Below are 19,753 nucleotides of genomic sequence, written 5' to 3'. Positions count from 1 at the left end.
TTTTTTTTTTTTTTTTTTTCTTCGGTCACACCATAGATTTCTCTGCAAAGTGCCACATAAGAGTTATATTAAGTCATGTTTTGGGAGAAGAGTTATCCTTTTTAAGGGATGCAGATGTTTTTTTTGGGTTTTTTTTTTTTTTTTTTTTTTTTTTTTTTTTTTATTTAAGATTTCTTACTTACTCATTTTGAAGTTTCATATATGTTGTGTGGCTTTCAGCTGTTTTTAAGACTAGCTTCAGAGAATTGATCCAAGCCTTGATTAGTTTAAATGTGCAATAGCATCAGCAGGAAATTGACCTCAGTGTAGTTTTTCCACTTTGTGCTATTCTGGTGCACTTCTTTGTTGCCATTTATCTTTTCTGTCTCCTTATTTCATCTAGAACTGTATCAGCTCAGGTGACGGTAGACTGCAGAAGCAGTAAGGCACATTATCTAGGCATATGTGTCTTTTTTGAAACCACTTTTAAGTTTTCTGTTTTTCACCAAGCAAAACAGACCAACTAAAGAGACTTTGTTTTATGGTACAGAGATGCAGTGTGTCATGGAGATAATTAGCCTATTATCTGTGTTGTTTTGTATAGCAAAAAGTAAGATTTTAGGCATGTGTTCTCAACTTGCTCTGTAATAGATGAAGCTGTAGAAAACACAGTTCATGTGTAATCAGACACTTCTTTGATCTTCTCGTTGTATAGATAATGAGATTTTAAAAGACTAAAAATATATTAAAAAATTAAAATCTAGATTTGACTACAGTGCTGTAACAGTGATACCCTCTCCTCACCAGGAATAATGCTGTAGTGATTGCAGTTTTTGCTTAACTAACTCTGGTAATTCATTAATCCCGATTTTTCCCTGTTTTCCTGGTGGTTGTCTTGCTTGTTTTTTTCCCCAGTTATTTTGGCTTGAGTGAAATGTCTGAGCAAATCTCTTGTAGACATTAAAGTAAATGATGTTTTATCACTATTAAGCAGTTTTCTTAAAAATAGGACTGCTTTACAGAAAGACCTGACTCAATTCTTTTTTTAAAAGAAAGCTGTGCCTGACATTTCTTTGTGTGCTTTTCTTGTCAACGACAATCTTAAAAGAATAAAAGACAACTTTCTTTTCCTTGATTGTGACCATGTAAAAGAAACTATCAAGTTTTTGTCAGTTCCTGTGTATTGAAAACGAATGTCTTCATTTTTGAGAAATTCCTGTAATTTTTATTGTTTTCTGTCATTTATGCTTTAATCCTATTTCAATGTATTCTCAGCAAGAAATTTTCCATGATTTCCTATTTCAGCAAGGCTCCTTTCCACCTGTTGCCCCTGCGTATGCAACATGCTGTGCAGTTGAGCACTAGAAATGTTCTCATTGTTACTTAATCAAAAGATTAGTTTGTTGGAGGTCACAGGACAATTTGAGCACTGACCTGAAGAAGGACAAAGTTGAAGGTATTTTTTTCAACTATCCTCAAAAAAACAGATTTTTATTTTCATATGGATAGTGGTTTGCCTATTTTTTTATTGAAAAAGAATTCACACTTGTGAATGTGTTTATGTATTGATATAGATAGAAGATATAAACCAGAGCAAGTCTGTTTTGTGGCTGTGTGTGTTTATACACTACACATAATAAATATTTTTCTCATACATATACATGTATGAAATATATACACACCGATGAATCTTTAGGTCTCCAAGGGTAGTGTATTTCTGGTGTTCAGCTGACAAACCTAGTACAATACCACACAACTGAACAACCACGTAAAAGGATAGGTTGCATCTGACCTAGGTTTTTTGGTAGATGTTTTAAGTTGTGAATAATCTGAAATACTGTCTTCCACAATGTGCTGCGGATGGCTTTACCAACATTTTTTCTTCCTGTTTGCGTGTGGTACTGCACTCCTGATAAATAATTATAAGATACTTCGTCTCTTAAGGCAGTAGTAACGGAAGCATTTTCTTCCTATCTCAATGCTGAATTTGCATTTGAGGATTTGAAAGGAATCTGGGTGCTCCTACAGGGAAGTGTCTGGACCAAAAATGACAGCTGCCTTTGTATTCTGTTGATTCAGAAATGCTTGATGCAAGTGGTTTTCTTATCCATTAGGGCAGAATTTGTTTAAGAGTTCATTATGTTGGAAGGGCATATCGCTCACAATTCTGTGTTTTATAGGTTTAAGTCAAACAGACTTTTATATTAAAAGTATGACGTTTCTCAGAAAAGCTAGAAAATTGTACCAAAATATTTTAGAATGTATGATATGGCATTTTATGTCACTTATGAAACAGAGTCATGTTCCTATGTATATGTGTCAGAAGAATAGAAAAAGTAATGTCTTCAGAGTGTAGCCTGTGCATTCTGTTGGATGAGAAGGTTGATGTAAGCTGGCAGCGTCCACTTGCAATCTGGAAAGTGAAGGTATATCCTGGGCTGCACCAACACAGAAGTGGCCAGCAAAACAAGGGACTAGAATGTCCTGCTGTCCTGCTCTGCTATGCTTCTGTGACGTCTCATTTGAAATACTACTATGTCCAGGCCTGGGACCCCCAGCACAAGGAAGATGTGGAGCTGTTGGAGCAGGATCACAGTGAGGCCACAGATGTGATCACAGGGTTGGAGCACCTCTTCTGTGAAGAAAGGTTGAGGGAATTGGGCTTGTTGGACTAGGTGATCTTGTAGGTCCTTTCCAACCTTGTGATTCTATGATTGCTTCAGCCTGGAAAAGAGAATGCTTTAGGGAGACATTATTGCAGCTTCCCAGTACTTAAATGGAGTTTATATTCAGGAGGGAGACCAACTTAGGAGAATGATAAGATTGCTTCTCCCAGGCTTAACAGGTCCAGCTCTCTCAGCTTCTCTTCATAAGAGGGGTGCTCTGGTCTCTTTGTCTTCCTGGTTGCCCTAGGTTGGACCCCTTCCAGTATGTCACATGTCTCTGACTGGGGGGCCCAGAGCTGAATGTAGTACTCCACTTGCGGCTTCACGTGCTGAAAAGAGGAAAAGGATCACATCCTCCAACCTGCTGCTGTTATCCTGAGTAATACAGTCAAGAATACTCATAGCTTCTTTATGGACAAGGGTACAATGTTTGCTTGTTTTCAAACTGGCTCCCCATAGTCTTTTCTACAAAGCTGCTTTCCAGCTGGGTGGCTTCAGCATGTTTGTGTGTCTGGGCTTGCTCCTGTCTGCATGCTTCATGACTTCACATGCTTTTCCTCATTGAACTTTGTGGAGCTCCTGTCAGCCCATTTCTCTGGCTTTTTGAGGTCCCTTAGGATGACCCTCTGACTTCTCATTCCTCTCAGTTTTCAGTCATCTATAATTTACCAGCTTGCATGGGGAGAGTTCTGCCAGGGCTATGCAGTCCCCTGAAGATGGTCAGAGCCTTTGTTGCTGGACTCTTAGAATTACTAAGGTTGGATAAGACCTCTGAGATCATGAGGTCTGACTTTGCTACTATGCCTGCTAAACCATGTGCCTGTGTGCCACATCTACAAATTTTTTTTAGACACCTCCAAGGATTAAATCACCTCCAAGGTGATTTAATCACCTCCCTGTGCAGTCTGGTTCACCTCACCACTCTTTCTGAAATTTTTCCTAATACCCAGTCTGAACCTCCCTTCATGCAACTTGAGGCTATTCCCTCACATCCTATCTCTAGTTACTTCAGAGAAGAGACTGAACCACCCGTTCCCCCCCACCTCACCACAGCTTCCTTTCAGGTATTTGTAGAGAGCGATCAGGTCTCTCCTGAGCCTCCTTCATACTACACAATCCAAGTTTCCTCAGCTGCTTCTCATAAGATTTGTTCTCCAGATCCTCACTGGCTTTTTTGCCCTTCTTTGGATGTACTCTGGGCCCTCAGTGTCTTCTTGTAGTGAGGGGCCAAAAACTGAACACAGAACTTGAGGTGCGGCCTCACCAGTGCAAGTGATGATACAGAGGGACAGTCAGTCACGTCCTTAGTCCTGCTAACTGCACTATTTCTTACACAAGCCAGAATACCATTGCCCTTTTGGTGACTCACATTCAGCTGGCAGTTGACTAATATCCCCAGATCTTTTTCCTTACTGCAGCTTTTCAGCTGCTCTGCCCTAGGCTTGTAGTATTGCTTGGGTTTGTGGCCAAAGTACAGTACTCAGCACTTGGTCTTGTTGAACTTCATCCCACTGGCCTCAGCCCAGCTATCCAGCCTGTCAGATCCCTCAGGCAGATCAACAGTTTCTACCGACTTGGTGTCATCTGCAAACTTACTGAGGGTGCACTCAATGCCCTCATCCAGGTCATCAGTGAAGTATTGAAGAGGACAGTAATGATCCCTGGGGAACACCACTCATGACTGATCACGAACTGCATTTAATTCCATTCACCACCACTCACTGCCTGGCCATGCAGACAGTTTTTTCACTGTAAAGCAGAATGTACCGCAAAATGTGTACTTTTCCAAGGAATGGACTGCCAGCTCCTCCAGGAGAATACTGGAGTAGAGAGTGTCAGAGGCTTTGCTGAAGTCTAGGTAAACTACATCCCCAGCCTTTCCCTCATCCTCAGGTGGATCATCTGGTCATAGAAGGAGATGAGGTTGGTCAAGCACTAGTTCCCTTCATGAGCCCATGCTTGTTAGGCTTCATCCCGTTATCCTATACGTGCCATGTGATCTTCCTCTGGATGATCTGCTCCATAACTTTGCTCAATACCGAAGTCAGGCTGACAGATCTCCAGATCTTCCTTCCAACCCTTCTTGTAAATGATTGTCACATTAGCAAATCTTCAGTTGTCTGGAACTTCCCCAGTTCACCAGGACTGCTGATAAATGGTGGAAAATAGCTTAACAATCACCCCCACCAGCTTGCTCAATACCTTTGGGTGGATTCCATCCAGCCTCATGGACTTGTGGCAGTCCAGAAAAAAACAACAGGTTGCTGTTTCCTTCTGAATTATGGAGGGTTTATTCTGCTTCCCATGCTGGTCTTCCAGCTCGGGGGGTAGAGTATCCTTAAGAAAACTTATGTGACTATTAAAGACAGATGTAAAAAAGGCATTGAGTATGTCCATCTCACCTTCAGAGGTAAGGTTCCCTACCACATCCAATGAAGAATGGAGATTATCCTTGGTCCTTCTCTTACTCTGTATGTGTTTGTAAAAACAGTTTTGATGTATTTTATAAGATAAAGTTACACAAAGTCTGGTGATGATATGAACTTCTTGCTGGGCTTTTACCTTTCTAATTTTCTCTCTGCTTATCCTAGCAACATCATTATACATTCCAGTGTTATAAGCTCTCTTTTTATTTTTTCTCGGAGTCTGAGCAAAAGCTCCCCCCTCAGCCAGGCCATTCTTCCCAACTGATTTTCTTACTGCATATGGGGATGGCCTGTTTCCATGCCTTTAAAATTTCCTCTTGAGCAATATCTAACCCTGCTGGACTCCTTGCCCTTCAAGACTGTCTCCCAAGGACTGTCCCAGTTGTCCTAAACTGTATTGACCACAGTGTTATCTGAGTGCTAGTAAAGGCTGTGTGTATTAGCAGGTTTGATCTCACTTTTCAATTTCGGAGCGTGTGCTTTTTCTTTACAGTGACAGTCACTTGTCTCCGCGGTGGGTGTAAAATAGGTCAGGATATAGCACTCTGCTTGCAGCTTGGGAATGTGTATATAAGGAACACTTGGGGTGGAGGTTTGTTTTGTGGTTAAGAGTAGTGGTGCTGAAGGTTTCACAGTAATGCATGTGTTTAGAGCTTTGAAGTCATGCAGTGTGCATGCATACTTAAGGGTTGCCAGTGCAGCATCATGTTTAGTTGTGCGTTACACTGCCGTGAAACACAGTTCTCTGGTAAGACACTTAAAATATCATGTAATGTATCAGATTGCCTTTGTCATGGGATGTGAATATTGTAGTATGAGACACGAAACCTTTAGAGAAATGATTAAAATGAAACCCAAGCTGGAAGGCTGAAAAGCAATGCAGCCTGGTGAATGTGTTGGATTTCTGAGTATCTGGGCTGGCTATCTCAGTGAATGTAAGGTTCATATGGCTGTGCAACTGTTAATTTTAAATTTCAACTCCTCCTTTTAAGCAAACATAATTTAGATAAGCTCTTCTAATCACGGAGGATGAGCTCATTGAAAGGGGAAAAAAAGAGTGCGATATCCTGCATGAAACTTCCAACAAAGAGATCTTAACTTCAAATAGACAAATACTAAGGAATGTTCACTTGTGCTTTGTCTGAAATTAAAAAAAAAAAAACAAAAAAAAAAACCAGAAAGAAACAGAAAGAAATCTGAGAATTTTATGAATTTCTCTGTATGAATATGAGCCAAATTTTAATTAAGGTCGATTTCATATATTTCTGAGTTTGAAATTTGCAGGACAGTGCTTACTGTAGTACATTATTGTTATTTTAAAATTAACTTATCTGTTGCTTTTACACTGCTGTTTATCGTAGTGCCCTGCAAGTTGGCGAAACACGATAATTTTTTTTGTAACTTTCTGAATTTTTGTGATAACAAATCTCATAGTAATTATCTGAAGTTAGTTATTTTTTAAACTATTTCTTGAAAAGCTGAAACTCGTATGTTTTTAAATAATAGATCAGTATATTTATATGAAGTTTTGTTTTAGTTACCAGTTTAGTTGGTAAGTCACCCTATTTTATCATATCTTCCAAATTTAAGTTTTAGTATAGTTTCCTCGTTTCTGATACTGCTGTTTGGTATTCACAGAATCACAGAATCACAGAATCACCCGGGTTGGAAGGGACCCCAAGGATCATGTAGTTCCAACCCCCCTGCCTAGCAGGGCCACCAAACATACACATTCAGATCAGGTTGCCCAGGACCCCGTCCAACCTGGCCTTAAACACGTCCAAGGACGGGGCATCCACAACCTCCCTGGGCAGCCCGTTCCAGGGCCTAACCACTCTCCTTGTGAAGAACTTCCCCCTAACATCTAACCTAAATCTTCCCTCCTTCAACTTAAAACCATTTCCCCTAGTCCTGCTGTTGTCAGCCCTTTTGAAGAGTTTACTCCCCTCCTGGGTGTAGGTTCCCTTCAGGTATTGATAGGCTGCAATGAGGTCACCCCGCAGCCTTCTCTTCTCCAGGCTGAACAAGCCCAACTCCCTCAGCCTGTCCTCATAGGGGAGGTGCTCCAGCCCCCTGATCATCTTAGTTGCCCTCCTCTGGACCCTTTCCAAAATCTCAATGTCTTTCTTGTACTGAGGGCTCCACACCTGGACACAGTACTCCAGATGGGGCCTCACAAGAGCCGTGTAGAGAGGGACAATCACCTCCCTGTCCCTGCTGGCCACCCCTCTCCTGATGGAGCCCAGGATCTCATTTGCCTTTTGAGCTGCCAGAGCGCACTGCTGGCTCATATTCAGTCTCTCAGCTGGTCTTTGTAGATACAGTAGAAGCAGCGCTTCACCCTGTTCACCCTGTGCTGAATAAGGTGTCAGCTTTGTGCTGAAAAGTCATGTTAGAGTCCTGTAACTAAAGTATATCCTTCTTACTTCTCTTACAGGTACAGGAGAGAGTGGCAAAAGCACGTTTATCAAGCAGATGAGAATCATTCATGGATCAGGTTATTCTGATGAAGACAAAAGAGGCTTTACGAAACTGGTGTACCAGAATATATTTACAGCAATGCAGGCCATGATCAGAGCCATGGATACTCTCAAAATTCCATACAAGTATGAACATAATAAGGTGAGATTTTTGTTTATTTCCATAGCTCAAGTTTTTCCTCTTTTTATTTCTGTGAATATAGTGAAAGTCTTCAAAAACTGTGTGTCACATACAAATTATACTCAAAGTTATGAAAAAGGGGTCATCCTTCAGTCTTATCTTTAGTTGTCCATTCTGTGTGCTGTTCTGACAACACAGAGTTGCTGCTGGCTCCATGAGAGCCACTCTTAAAAAGATGTTTTGGGGGGTTCACTACAGGAAGAGTTTCAGTGGTGTTTCTTTAGAGTTTATCACTTCTTTTCCTTCCAGTGCATGCTGTGGCCAGAGCACAGTTAATTTCTCTGGTCCGCACCAGCACTGCCTAATTAATATGACTAATATGACTAATTAACTGCCATTAATATGACACGTGGAAAAATAAATGGATATAACTGGCTTTGGGCATATTTTCAAAAAAAATTTTACACGAGATCTTGAAACAGATTCTTCTGATACTGATGATACTATTGAAATTTAAAAGGACAAACTGCATTTGAAATGTAAGGTTTATCTTTGACTAGCCTGACTTCTTTTTAATCTTTTTTTTTTTTTTTTAATTTAATATTTGCATTTTAAAAGAAAGATACGTAAAATATCTAAAGCATTCCATGAAGGAGAGTTAAATGTTTAATATTTACTTGAATACATGGATTACACTGCTTCATATCCAGCTGCTGTTGAACAGGTTATACATGATGAAATATAAATATATTTGTGTTAATACAAAAATCTTTTGTTTATGTATATGAAGTTTAATTATTATAATTTAACTGCTCTATACGTATCAAGGCAGCAAGTTTAGAAATAGGACAGTTATCAGGTAAAAAAAAAAAAAAGCTTAGTTTCTCCATTTGCATCTGCCAGTTGTGTCTGGTTATCCTTTTTATTGGTGACAGAATGTTTGAATTAACCCCAGAATGTTGAAGAGGTGTGGAGTTATGCAGTGGAAAACTAGAAGAATCCAGTCTGCCAAAATCCATGTTGTTAACTGTCTTTAATAGGAGTTAGTGTTTTGAGCACATTGTAGAAAATTGTCCAAAATAGTGAAACAGACTGTTGAACTTCCTAGTTTGACTGTGTGCTGCAGCTGTCTGGCTTTCCCTCATCTTTCAGAAACCAAAATCAAATGAGCAACTAGCATTAAAAAGAAAACTGCATTTTAGTGTGAATTATAACTTGAGTGCATGCTTTTGCTGTATGCAGTATGCCTACTTTCCTAGTATTCTGACTTGAAAAGTTTGTTCATTGTGAACACAGGTATTTTTTTTCTTTAAAAAATTGATATTGGTTGTCACTTTGCTGTGTGTCTGGTAGTCCTAATCATAGGTTAGTAGAAAATAAGGAAAAACAAAAGACTTCAGAGTACGTGTTCTATACTTAATGTTCCAATTTAGAGTGTTCAGTTTATATAGAGTGTTCTGTATGGTTGGAGTGAGTATTTCCGTAGCTGTACGTGTTCTACACATGTCCAAATCCGTCTAATTAAAATTGTTCACTTTCTGCATATAAATGACTTCCCCTTAAGTGAAAATCCATCTTTGTGCTTAGCTCCTTCACAAGCATTTCTATCAGTTTTGAATAGGTCTAGATGTAAAGTAAAAGTCACCAAATGACATGGTCTTGAGGAGTTTCTTTAAAAATTCCTTCTGGAAATACAAGAGAAATGAAACTTGCTACTATGTGATGCTAGGCTAGAGAAGATGATGAGCATATACTTTGTACACTGTGTTACTATAAAGTAGTGACCACCAATCAGTTAGGTAATCTGTTCCTTTTTTCTTTTTTTTTTTTCCTTTTTTTTTAAAGTCCACTGAAAACAAACTCATTAGTCTAGCAGTCTAGAAAACACAGGAAGAGTACTTCCTATTAATTTGAATATCATATCAGGAAATCCTATCTCTGGAGAGAATATCTCAAAGCTTGAGTAACAGCATATTTTTAGCACTTTAGTTCTTGTTTAGTATAGGAAACTACAGCTTGTTGATACTGATGCAGCTGTTCCTAAAGAAATGAAGGTAAAGTGCCTCTTATATCCAATTCCTCACATTCTGGGAAGCTACTGTAGATTGGGGCTACAGTAGAAATGCTCTCCTCTTAGTGTAAGAATTCTATTTCCTCTAACTAAGAATTGCTGAAGTTGAGTTGTTTTGAATGTCTGCTTGTGGAATTTTGAAGTCTTTAAATCTATCTTAATACTAAAAAAAGGACAGCTAAGTAAGCACTTGGGATTATTTTAATTTAGTGTAGAAAGAAACAAGTTTTAAGTCTAGCAGTTTAATTCTTAGAAAGTGCTGTTGGCTTTATCATCTCAGATACAGCTAGAGAGACTGAAATGCGTTGTCCCTCACTGTAGTAATCTGGACTCTTTGAATGATTTGTTACCAGAAAAGATGAAGGCAGTTGTAAAATGTAACTAATGGTATTAGAAGTGAAGTGTCCTGTCACAGAACAGATGTTAGTTTGCAATATATGGGATCTACGGAATTTAAAGATCATAGGTGATGGTGATCTCTCCTGTTAGGAGTTTGTTAGGAAATGGTGTCTTATAGATTGTTTTCTGTTTAGGTAAATGTTAGTGTGTTTCTGTTGTTTCTTATTTTAACTACAAATTGTGAAGTTATCTTCTGCCTCTTCAATTTCAGAGTAGTTTACGAAAAATAAAAAAGCATTAGTTTTTAGTGAAAGTATTCATAAGCAAATTTCAAAATTGCCTGTCTTTGCAGAACTGAGTGTACCGTATTAAGTCATGTGCAGTTACAAACATTTAAGTACACATTTCTTGACATTAAAATGTACACTGATTTTTTTAATAATCTGTTTTGACAGTAATCTGAAGCATATATCTATGCTTCTATCATATGTCTCAAATAATGAAGTAAGAAAATTAGCAATTTTAATCTTTTAAATTCTCAGATTTCTTAACAGTGTCTCAGAAGACTTTGTTTCAGATAGCATAGTCTCAATTTCTTCATTTCTAGCATAAAATAAGCAATACAACAAAACATGTCTAATATTCCTAAAGGTGGGAGGGTGTATGTGGATGGCTTTCAATTTTTTCTTTGCTGTTGTTACGGAAGTTGCACAAAATAAATACTGCAGCAAAAAAAAAACCAAAAACAACAACCAACCAAACAAAAGACCAGCACAAACTGTTACTGTATTGAAAACTTAATACCACTGCTACACCTTTCAATGTAACTACCAAAAGATTAGTTGCTTTTTTGTTCAGCAGACTTTTTCGGGAAAATGTCACTCGGTAGTGATTAACAGGCAGGAAATCTGGCTTGAATCCCATGTCCATAAGTTCCCGTGAAACTTCTTAAATAGTCATAACAACATAAGTGGTATGAGGAACAGTAACAAAACAGACTACAAAAAAGGTTGTTCAACAGACTGAAAGTATAACAGTAATTTTTATTATAGATCTGGACAATTGCTGTTATGTTTCCTACAAGTGAGTCTGCTGCTGGAGTTGTTTCAGTATTTATGGCTTTTGGATTTGGAGAATGCTTTACAGTGAAAATATGCAGGTATAGGAAATGTGTTTCAAGTGACATCATCACGGACATCATCTTCAAGCCATGTTTATCTTGCTAACGTGTTTCTTCTGGGACAGACAGATCTACTGGAGCAAACATACAAAAGTGGGGACAAGAATAGATTTGGAGTCAGATTTCATACATTCTAATATTGCTTAAACACATGGGGATGTTAAATGCACTAGACCTCTTCAGTGAAAATGATATTTTATCAAAAAATAGGTTACAGAAAGTGGCCTCCCTCATGTGCTCTGCCTGATATATGAATAATGTGAAAGATTCAATCCTAAGCAGAATGAGAAGTTTGAGGTATATTGGCCCTCAGATGAGGCACGTGCTTTTTGTGATTTCTGGCCTTTGGCCAGTGGTTTGGTATTGTTTAAGAAAAGCAGAAATTATGTTTTTGCTATATTGAAATGAAGTGCTTATTGTATTGGAACACAAGTAACGAGGTGGTTCTTCAGGCAGGAGGAGACACCAGGAATGTACTATTGGCACAAACTGTTATTTTACATCTCCAACCTAAAGCAGAGGCCTTCAAGGAGGTTACCAGAAAAAAAAGAATCATAGAATCGTAGAATGGTTTGATTTGGAGAAGACTTCTAAGATTGTCTAGTTCCAACCCCCGTTGCTATAGACAGGGACACCTCCCACTAGACCAGCTTGCTTAGAGCCCTATGCAGCCTGGCCTTGAACATCTCCAGGGTGGGGGCATTTACATTCTCTCTGTGCAGTCTGTTCCAGTGTCTCACAACGCCCACAGTAAAGAATTTCTTCCTATTATCTAGTCCAAATCTGTCCTCTTGCTGAGGGCATACTTGATCCCACTGTCCACATCACCTACAGAGATGTTAAATAAAACGGGTCCCAGCACCAATCTCTGAGGAACAACCGTCATCACTGATCTCCACTTGGACATTGAGCAGTTGACTACATCTCTGGGTGTGACCATTCAACCAATTTCTTGTCCAGTGAATGGTCCATCCATCAATTCCATTTTTCTCCAATTTGGTGACCAAGATGTTGTGCAGTACACTGTTCTTTGCAGAAGTCCTGACACTGTAACTTCATCATGAAAGGCCACCAAGTTAGTTAGTCATGACTTGCCCTTGGTGAAACCATGTTGATTTCAATCAGTCACCTCATCTTTGTTTTCCATGTGCCTTAGTATGGCCTTCAGGAGAATCTGCTCTATGAGCTTGCCAGGCACAGAGGCGACACTGACTGGCCTGTAGTTCCCTGGATCTTCTCTTCTTTTCACAAAAGCGTGGTGTGGTGTGTGATGTCCATGTCTTATCCTTCCAGGTTCACCTTTTTGCTCTTTCTGCTACTGTGGAGAACAAGCGTTAGTAATGCTTACAGATTCCTCTCTAAGTTTTTGAAAATGTATCCTTCCTCTAATCAACTTTTCTGGAGAACTGTGACTCATTCAGTTGTTTTCTGTTTATATTATGTAGAAATAATAAAAATCCTTGAAATTTATTGCCTTCATTGTTCATTTCAAGGTTGCTTGAAATAGGATTTACAACAATGAACTGAGGAATCTTCAGAAAAATGCCTCCCCCCCTCCTTTTTTTTTTTTTTTTTTTTTGTAGATTTTGGCAGTCTTTCAATTTTTTATGTATTACAAATGATGATGTCCAAGATAAAGAAAGTTTTATCTTATAGTAAAATTCAGCTTTGGCTGAGGGTTGAGCTAGTGTTAACAAGAGATTTAAGAAAACACTTTTATAAAAATTTCATTTGTTTTGAATTTTGAGATTTTGTGTTTGTATTCCTTTTTCTGGAAGTTCATCTGCACTTTTTTCTCCCTGATTGAAATAGGTATGAAGTCTGCACACTTTGTTACCTCAGTTGCGTGTCTACCTGTTCTCAACACACGGTCCCACACTGTTTGGCTCCTAGACTTTGTATTCATTGCAGGTGATTACATAAATGTGAGTCATGAGGCAGGAGTCCGTTGATTTTTTTTTTCTTCTGGAAAACGAGGCTGCCAAAAGAAAACCGAAGTATGGCGTTATCTGTATCTTCTTTTATTTTGATTTTTTTTTCAGTTTTCTTTTCAGAAACAAAACTCAGAGCTACTGTTTAATAATTTCAGCTTCTGTAAAAATGTGTACAGATCATGACTGTAGGTTGCTTAACAGTATGGTGGACTTAAGATTTTGGATAAGTAGGAAAATCATTTTGTGTGAGCAAGCCACTTTTGTGAACAGCTTTTAATCCTTGTTCAGCTTTTATGTGGCTTTCAGTTTCTTTAGTCTCTATCATGCAGGGGAGCGATGGAGTGTGTGCCCTGGCTGGAACAAGCGATACTATGGAAAAAACTGTTTTCACAGAGGGTTTTTATGCTAATTAAGGTTGTTTCAGGATGTTTCCTTTTAATTGGTGTGACTTATGGGCAGAGTTAGCATTTGGTTTGTTGTTTAATTAACCTTTCTAAACCATTTTCAAGATACAGTAATAATTGTATGTATATATTTTGCTGATTTGAAGCATTATTTTATACTTTTCAAATTGTAGGTTCTGTCCTGAGTAGTCTGTTTGAAGATGCCCTCTTCTATTTTTTTTTATCTAGCTGTAGCTGCTAGTTTGAGAGCTTATGCTCTATTGCTGGCCATACGAGCACATAAATGAGTGTGCTTGATAAATGAAGACATTCTTTGCATCTGGTTTCCAGACTTTGTCCCGCTATTAACCCTAAACTGAATGTTGCCAGTTTTACAGGCTGGATGAAAAAAAGTTTGTCACTTTAGCATGAAAAAGGTTTTGGCTTCCTTTCTGGACTCCCTACAGCCATATGCTGGGTGGAGGAGCAGTAGGGATGATGCACTGCAGAGTAAAAAGTGTTGACATAATGCTTGTGTAAGCCTCATAAATCCTATTGTGGCATTTGGGGTTAGTAGTTCTACTTCTTGGCTGTATATATATGTATATTTATTTATTTATTTATTTTTCAATTTCCCAAAAATGATAAAAAACACTGGGTTGGCATTTAACGTTTAGTCAAGTTTTTCTCATCTAATCTGTATCTGTTGAGATTATACTAGATATGTTGTAGAAGAAAAGTATCAGCTTGACCTTGGAAAATCTGAATGCAGACTTGTTCTTCAAACTGTACCATTTTTAAGGACATACTGTGTCACTGTATTTGAGAATTGCTTTAGAATGAGGTAAAAATTAGATTTTTATGTTCACCTTACTATTACTGCTTGTTTTTTCAATTATGACTATTTTTGAAGTAGCCCAATAGTTTATTTTTTACTGCTTGTTCTAGGTACTTGAAATTGGAGAAACATGGTACCACCAGTTACTCAGGGCTCTTTCAAGGATCATTTAAGGCAGAAATCTGCTGAGTACTGAAGAGGTAATCAGTAGCATTTATACCTGCAGTATAAACTGAGTAATCTCTCAGACAATTCTGGCAATTTGAGCAGAAGCAGTATTTGTGCCTTATGTAAGAATTTTTAGGAGTGTTCTCATACTGCAGTATTGCTTCTAAACTGAGTATCAATGCAAGGGTAGTACCAGCTAGCAGTCCACTTTCTCAGGTACAGAAAAAAAATAGTTTGTATGGGAGAGTTGTTTTTTTTATTTTAGTGCTTTATTGAATGTGTGAATTAAAATGAAAAATTGCATTCCTGTGACTTGAACCATAGCAGCATATATTGAAATACCATTTGAGAATAAAACTCATGCCAAAATAATTCATTATACCAATGTCTGAAAGCTATGTTTATTCCTTAGAGCGCATGTTCCAATCAAATAGGAAGTATATTGTGCAATTCTAAGTTCTTGGAGTGTTGCCTGTTGCCTTTTCTTCCTTTTCTTGAACATGTTAAAGCTGCTTTCACTCAAAATTTATTTCCACTCTATTAAAGATGAAGTGGTTTGCTCTGAAGCTTTAATTACTTAATTCCCATAAAATTAAACTTTCTGGATTTCCTTTAGTTATTTCCTCCTTTCCTTTCTTTTACTTTCTTAGTCATTCTGGAGCTTTTCAATACTGCCTTGACCTTTTAACAATTAGAGACATAAAAATAAAGGATTGAAACTAAAGCCACTTGAAACAGTGCAAAAACATACTAGATATTATACATTTTCTTTCCGTCAGTCACCTGCAAATAAAAAGAAGAGCATAGAATAGTAGGAGGCGTGGTGACTTTAAAAAAATATTTCGTGGGTTTTTTAATTTAGATATTTGCTAACGATCTGAGTGAGAAAATAACTTCAATATTTATTCTCTTTTGTGAAAAAGCAGGAGTTTTTTCAACTGCTTGTTACTGTATAATCCTATGGAAAAAAGATTCCTCTGAATAAAAGAAGTTAAGTGATGCTTTGATGCTAACAGTGGTGCTGTCAGTGTTAGACTGAAACATCACTAAAAGACATGTAGAGTGTTTGACCAGCACATGTGTATACTGTGACATGCACAATTATAAAGTGGATGTTATAAAGAAAATTGTAGTTGCTTACCCGACTTAAGCCTGGTCAAAGGGGATGTTTGGGATATTTAGGAGAAGGCTGAGGAAATTGTGAATGGACAGATCTTCTCAGAGGTTGCAAAGGAGACTACACAGTGACAGCAGTGAGGGGATTTCCCTGGAGGAGAACACTGACTGTGCAGGTAGTTTCTCAGTTACTGACAAGGAGTTTCTTGGGGCTGTCTGTGATTCAGAGGGAGCAGGTCTATATGTGTAGGCCCATTAGTTCACAGAACGCTGTTCTTTCAGAATCTGTGTAATGGTACCTGTTTGCTTATAGTTCTTTTGCTGCTTGTGACCCAAGTCAGCTCTTGGAAAGGAATCTAAGCATCTGTTGGCATTTTTCCTAACTGAGACTTGGGATTTTTTGGATTTAATCAATAGTAGTGCCACTGACCAGGAAAAACTCTGCAACTTTGTTATAAGGTTCATTCTGAACAGCCTCATTTCAAGCAAGAAGTTCTTCAGCAGGACAATACTTATAAATAAAATTGTCCTAATCAGAGAGGGGCATGGCAGTGCAGCCTTGTAGCTCATGTCATTCTTGTATGATAAACAATGACTTGCACTGGCTGCCCTTGCTGTGGCAGGGTAGTCACTCACTGCATCGCAAAATATTTTATACAGCAACTCTCTCCTGTGAAAAATTTAATAATTTTTTCACTATTTTGGAAAATATGTTGTAAATTTATGTTTTGGGGTTCTAATTTTAATCAGAGAAGCTGTAGCTCAAAAGCTGTCTTTCTCTGTTGTTTCCTGATTCCAGTGCATACTTACTTACATGCTTCTGACTATCTGTCCCTTTTCGATGCCTGTCATCTTTTGTGGTCTTCCTGTAGAGCTTCCTGTGTACTACTGTCTGATGAGACCATATGAATCAGCAGTGTGGGTGGTGTTTTTACCCTTCTGGCAAATGAGAAAAATGCAACAATATTTTTAATTTTTCATCTTTTAAGTTAGTCTTATTCAAATAATTACTTTTTAATACACATGAGGATGTATCTCAGTAGGTCTCATTGCATTTTTTTAATTTGTCATCTACTAACCATAGTATGTAGTAGAGAAGAACCTTTTATGAATGCATCCCAGCTCGATGATATAAACCTCTGTGTGCATCAGAACAGACACTGTCTACAAAATCTTTGTCAACATAAAATGCAGTCAAATTGTGTCTATTCAATGCATATTTTAATGCAGATTGTTTTTCTGTGCTGCTTTAGTGGTTGAAACTACATGAGAACGAGATTGTATAATTTCTTTTATCTTGGGAAAGAAATGACAATTAGATTTCTCATATGGAACTGTCACAATGAGAAGAAATGTAAATAAATATGTCTTGGAGAGGGCTTGTTAGAACCACATACGTTGTTATGATGGGAGAAATACAGTTGAGATATAGGCTGAATTGACAAGAACCTACTTATAATGGTTAATTCCTGAATATAGATTTGCTTAGTAACTTCAGTGTTCAGTTAGTGTCATTAAATCATTATTCTTTGAACATGATATAGTTATTTCTCGGCAAGGTACCAAATAAGCTTTTTTTCCCCCTCAATATATATTTTTTTGCAATTTGATAGACCACTTTCATCATGTCAAGGCTTTTTTATTTTTATTTTTTTCACCTTTGGTATTCTACTTATCAGATATTGAGCAACTGTATTTTGCTGAAGAGTGTAAGAGAAGGATAATATGTAAGAACTGCAATGCTTCTTTTACCTGGTTGCCATATTTCCTTTAAACTTTCGGTCTTTCATAAACTTGAGATGTTTCTCAGGATAGTCTTAATTTTCTTCAGCAGTGCAAATTGTGGAGGTAATCAAGTGGGGTCATTATTTGGCGTAAGTTCATTTTATCCAGTTTTGTGAAGCTGAGATGACATTTGAATACAGACTTCCTGATTTGGTGGCATTTCCAAACATCCTGACTTTGTGGAGTCAGGGTTATCGCAGCTGCAGAGTTCTGGAGGTGTTAATAGAAGGCTTTCTGAAAATAAATATTCCAAATGGCTGTGGAAGCGAACAATGCCATATTACCAGATCTGCAGTTGATGGTGTTGACCAAAGTACAAAATATCTTGTTTTTTAAATAATTGTAAGGAAAGGGCAGTAACTATCCCTTTATGATGAGCAAAAATGCATGCTTTTACTGTGGAGTAATTTTGTCTTAGAGACTGGAGTTCATTGACACTCTGAAAGCTGGTTAAAAATGTGCGTAAGCAGAAACCTATTGCACCCAAAATACAGAAATATCCATTCATCTCCCATCTCCTCATCATGCGTGAGCAGCTGAATGTAATGAGAGAAACGAGGGTAAATCTTGACTGTTATGATATCTTATGGGTTCCAGCATAGTTACAGTTTATAAATAAAATCAGTAACTCAGAGAAGCGTTTTCCTCTGCACTTCATAGCTTTTTTTGCTCTTCACAGCTAATAACAGAATAAGGGAGAGGCTCAGACCCTTTAAAAAGTTCTTTTTTTTCTGTTTTGATGCAAGCTTGTTTGCTGTTTTGTGTGTGTCTGTTATTTCATGTTCTTTATGCAACATCATGCTAAGCAGATGCCGGTGCTGAAGACCAGTAAGTAGAAAAGGTGGAGTTATTTCTCTCTTCTTTCCAGCATTCTGTACTGTGGGTCCGTTGTGGAGCCCAATCCACTGCATCTCTTGCTCCACTTGCAGCAGAACTCTCACAATAAGCTGTTTCAGAATAACCCCATATGTGAATTATAGTGCAGAGTCATGAATGGAAAGTGATAATATTATGCCTAGTGCATGCCACCCTGGATGATTATGAACTGTAAAATCTTCCCCTGCCTCTGTATGTCAGCTGTCTGTAGGGATCCTGGCTTTGATCCCTGTCTCTTTCACTTGTGTGGCTACAAGAATATAAATCCTATCAGAAGTGAATATCAGAAATATGCTTGTTAAATTTGGATCATTTCATCTAAATGTTCTATAGCAGTGCATTAATTCATTTTATTTGCTTACTGAATTTAGTTTCAGTAACATAGCTGCCAATAAGTGAAATTGAGCTGCATACCTACACAGGCATCTTGAACTGGATTCCGCTGCAGTTAAATTAATATTAATGTTATTTGTCAATATAAAAAAAAAAACAAACCTATCTAAAATCGAGTGAATGAATTTGAATAAGGCTATTTTTTCTCTTTTTTTCTCTGTATAAGAGAAAACCATTTCTTCTCTTTGTAAAATCATTGTATCAAAGTGTTAATCATACTGGCATTAGCTTTCTTCAGAACATATATGGCCGTGGAAGTCAATACTGAACTAATGTATTTGTGACACAGAGACCCACTGCCACTACGCAAGCAAGCAGAGGTACCTGCTCTGCAAATACAAGAACTGGTTTAGATAATGAGTTGCAATTTTTGGCTATATGTAGCCTACTGCCAACCTGTGGATCTCAGCAGTTATCTCCAGTCTCATGCATTATTCACATTAACACGCATGGAGATGTGAGCTTTGATGAAGAAGAAAAAGTGGAGTAGTATCTACCAGATCCATTAGCAGCTGGTAAGTTTGGCCAGCCCTGAGGATGTTCTGTCTTAACTTGGAGAAGTGCCTGAAGCTAAAAGCTTTAACAGTCAGAAGGGCATAAAGATGATATATTTCTACCTTATGCTCAACTCTCTTTTTTTCTTTTTTCTTTTTTTTTTTCCCTTCCTTTTTCTGTCTTTCTTTTGGTATGTTGTTGAATATAGATCACTTCTCTGGATTTCTTGCTTGGCCTCATACCTCATGTGCAACAATAATATATTCTAGAAAATGTCAGTTAATCAATATCTTCCCATTATCTGGGGTTATTTTTAATGTACATTATTCAGTAGTTTCTCAGATATTACAGGTAGTTAAATATGCTTTCCACTTGTTAAAAGAACAAACTATTTCTCTGGGCTAAATCAGAAAGCTGAGGTAACAACTCAGTTTTTGCTGCCAGGTCTCATTTCTTTCATAACTGATTTAAGACTTCCTTTTTTTCCTTCTGTTTTATAGAGG

General features: G+C 37.8%; 1 protein-coding gene across 1 annotated transcript in view; it reads left to right on the top strand.

Annotated features, from left to right (window-relative positions):
• LOC125686805 (guanine nucleotide-binding protein G(q) subunit alpha) overlaps window positions 1-19,753 on the top strand; it is a 112,431-nt gene that overhangs the window by 39,096 nt on the left and 53,582 nt on the right. Inside the window, exon 2 of the mRNA XM_048931250.1 lies at window positions 7,509-7,693. Coding sequence (XP_048787207.1) covers window positions 7,509-7,693 — 185 coding nt within the window. The remainder of the gene's footprint in view (window positions 1-7,508; window positions 7,694-19,753) is intronic.

This window comes from Lagopus muta, chromosome Z (genome assembly GCF_023343835.1).
Source record: "Lagopus muta isolate bLagMut1 chromosome Z, bLagMut1 primary, whole genome shotgun sequence".
NCBI classification, from domain to species: Eukaryota; Metazoa; Chordata; class Aves; order Galliformes; family Phasianidae; genus Lagopus; species Lagopus muta.
Note: the sequence above shows the minus strand (reverse complement) of the source record. Positions and strands in the feature narration are given on the sequence as shown.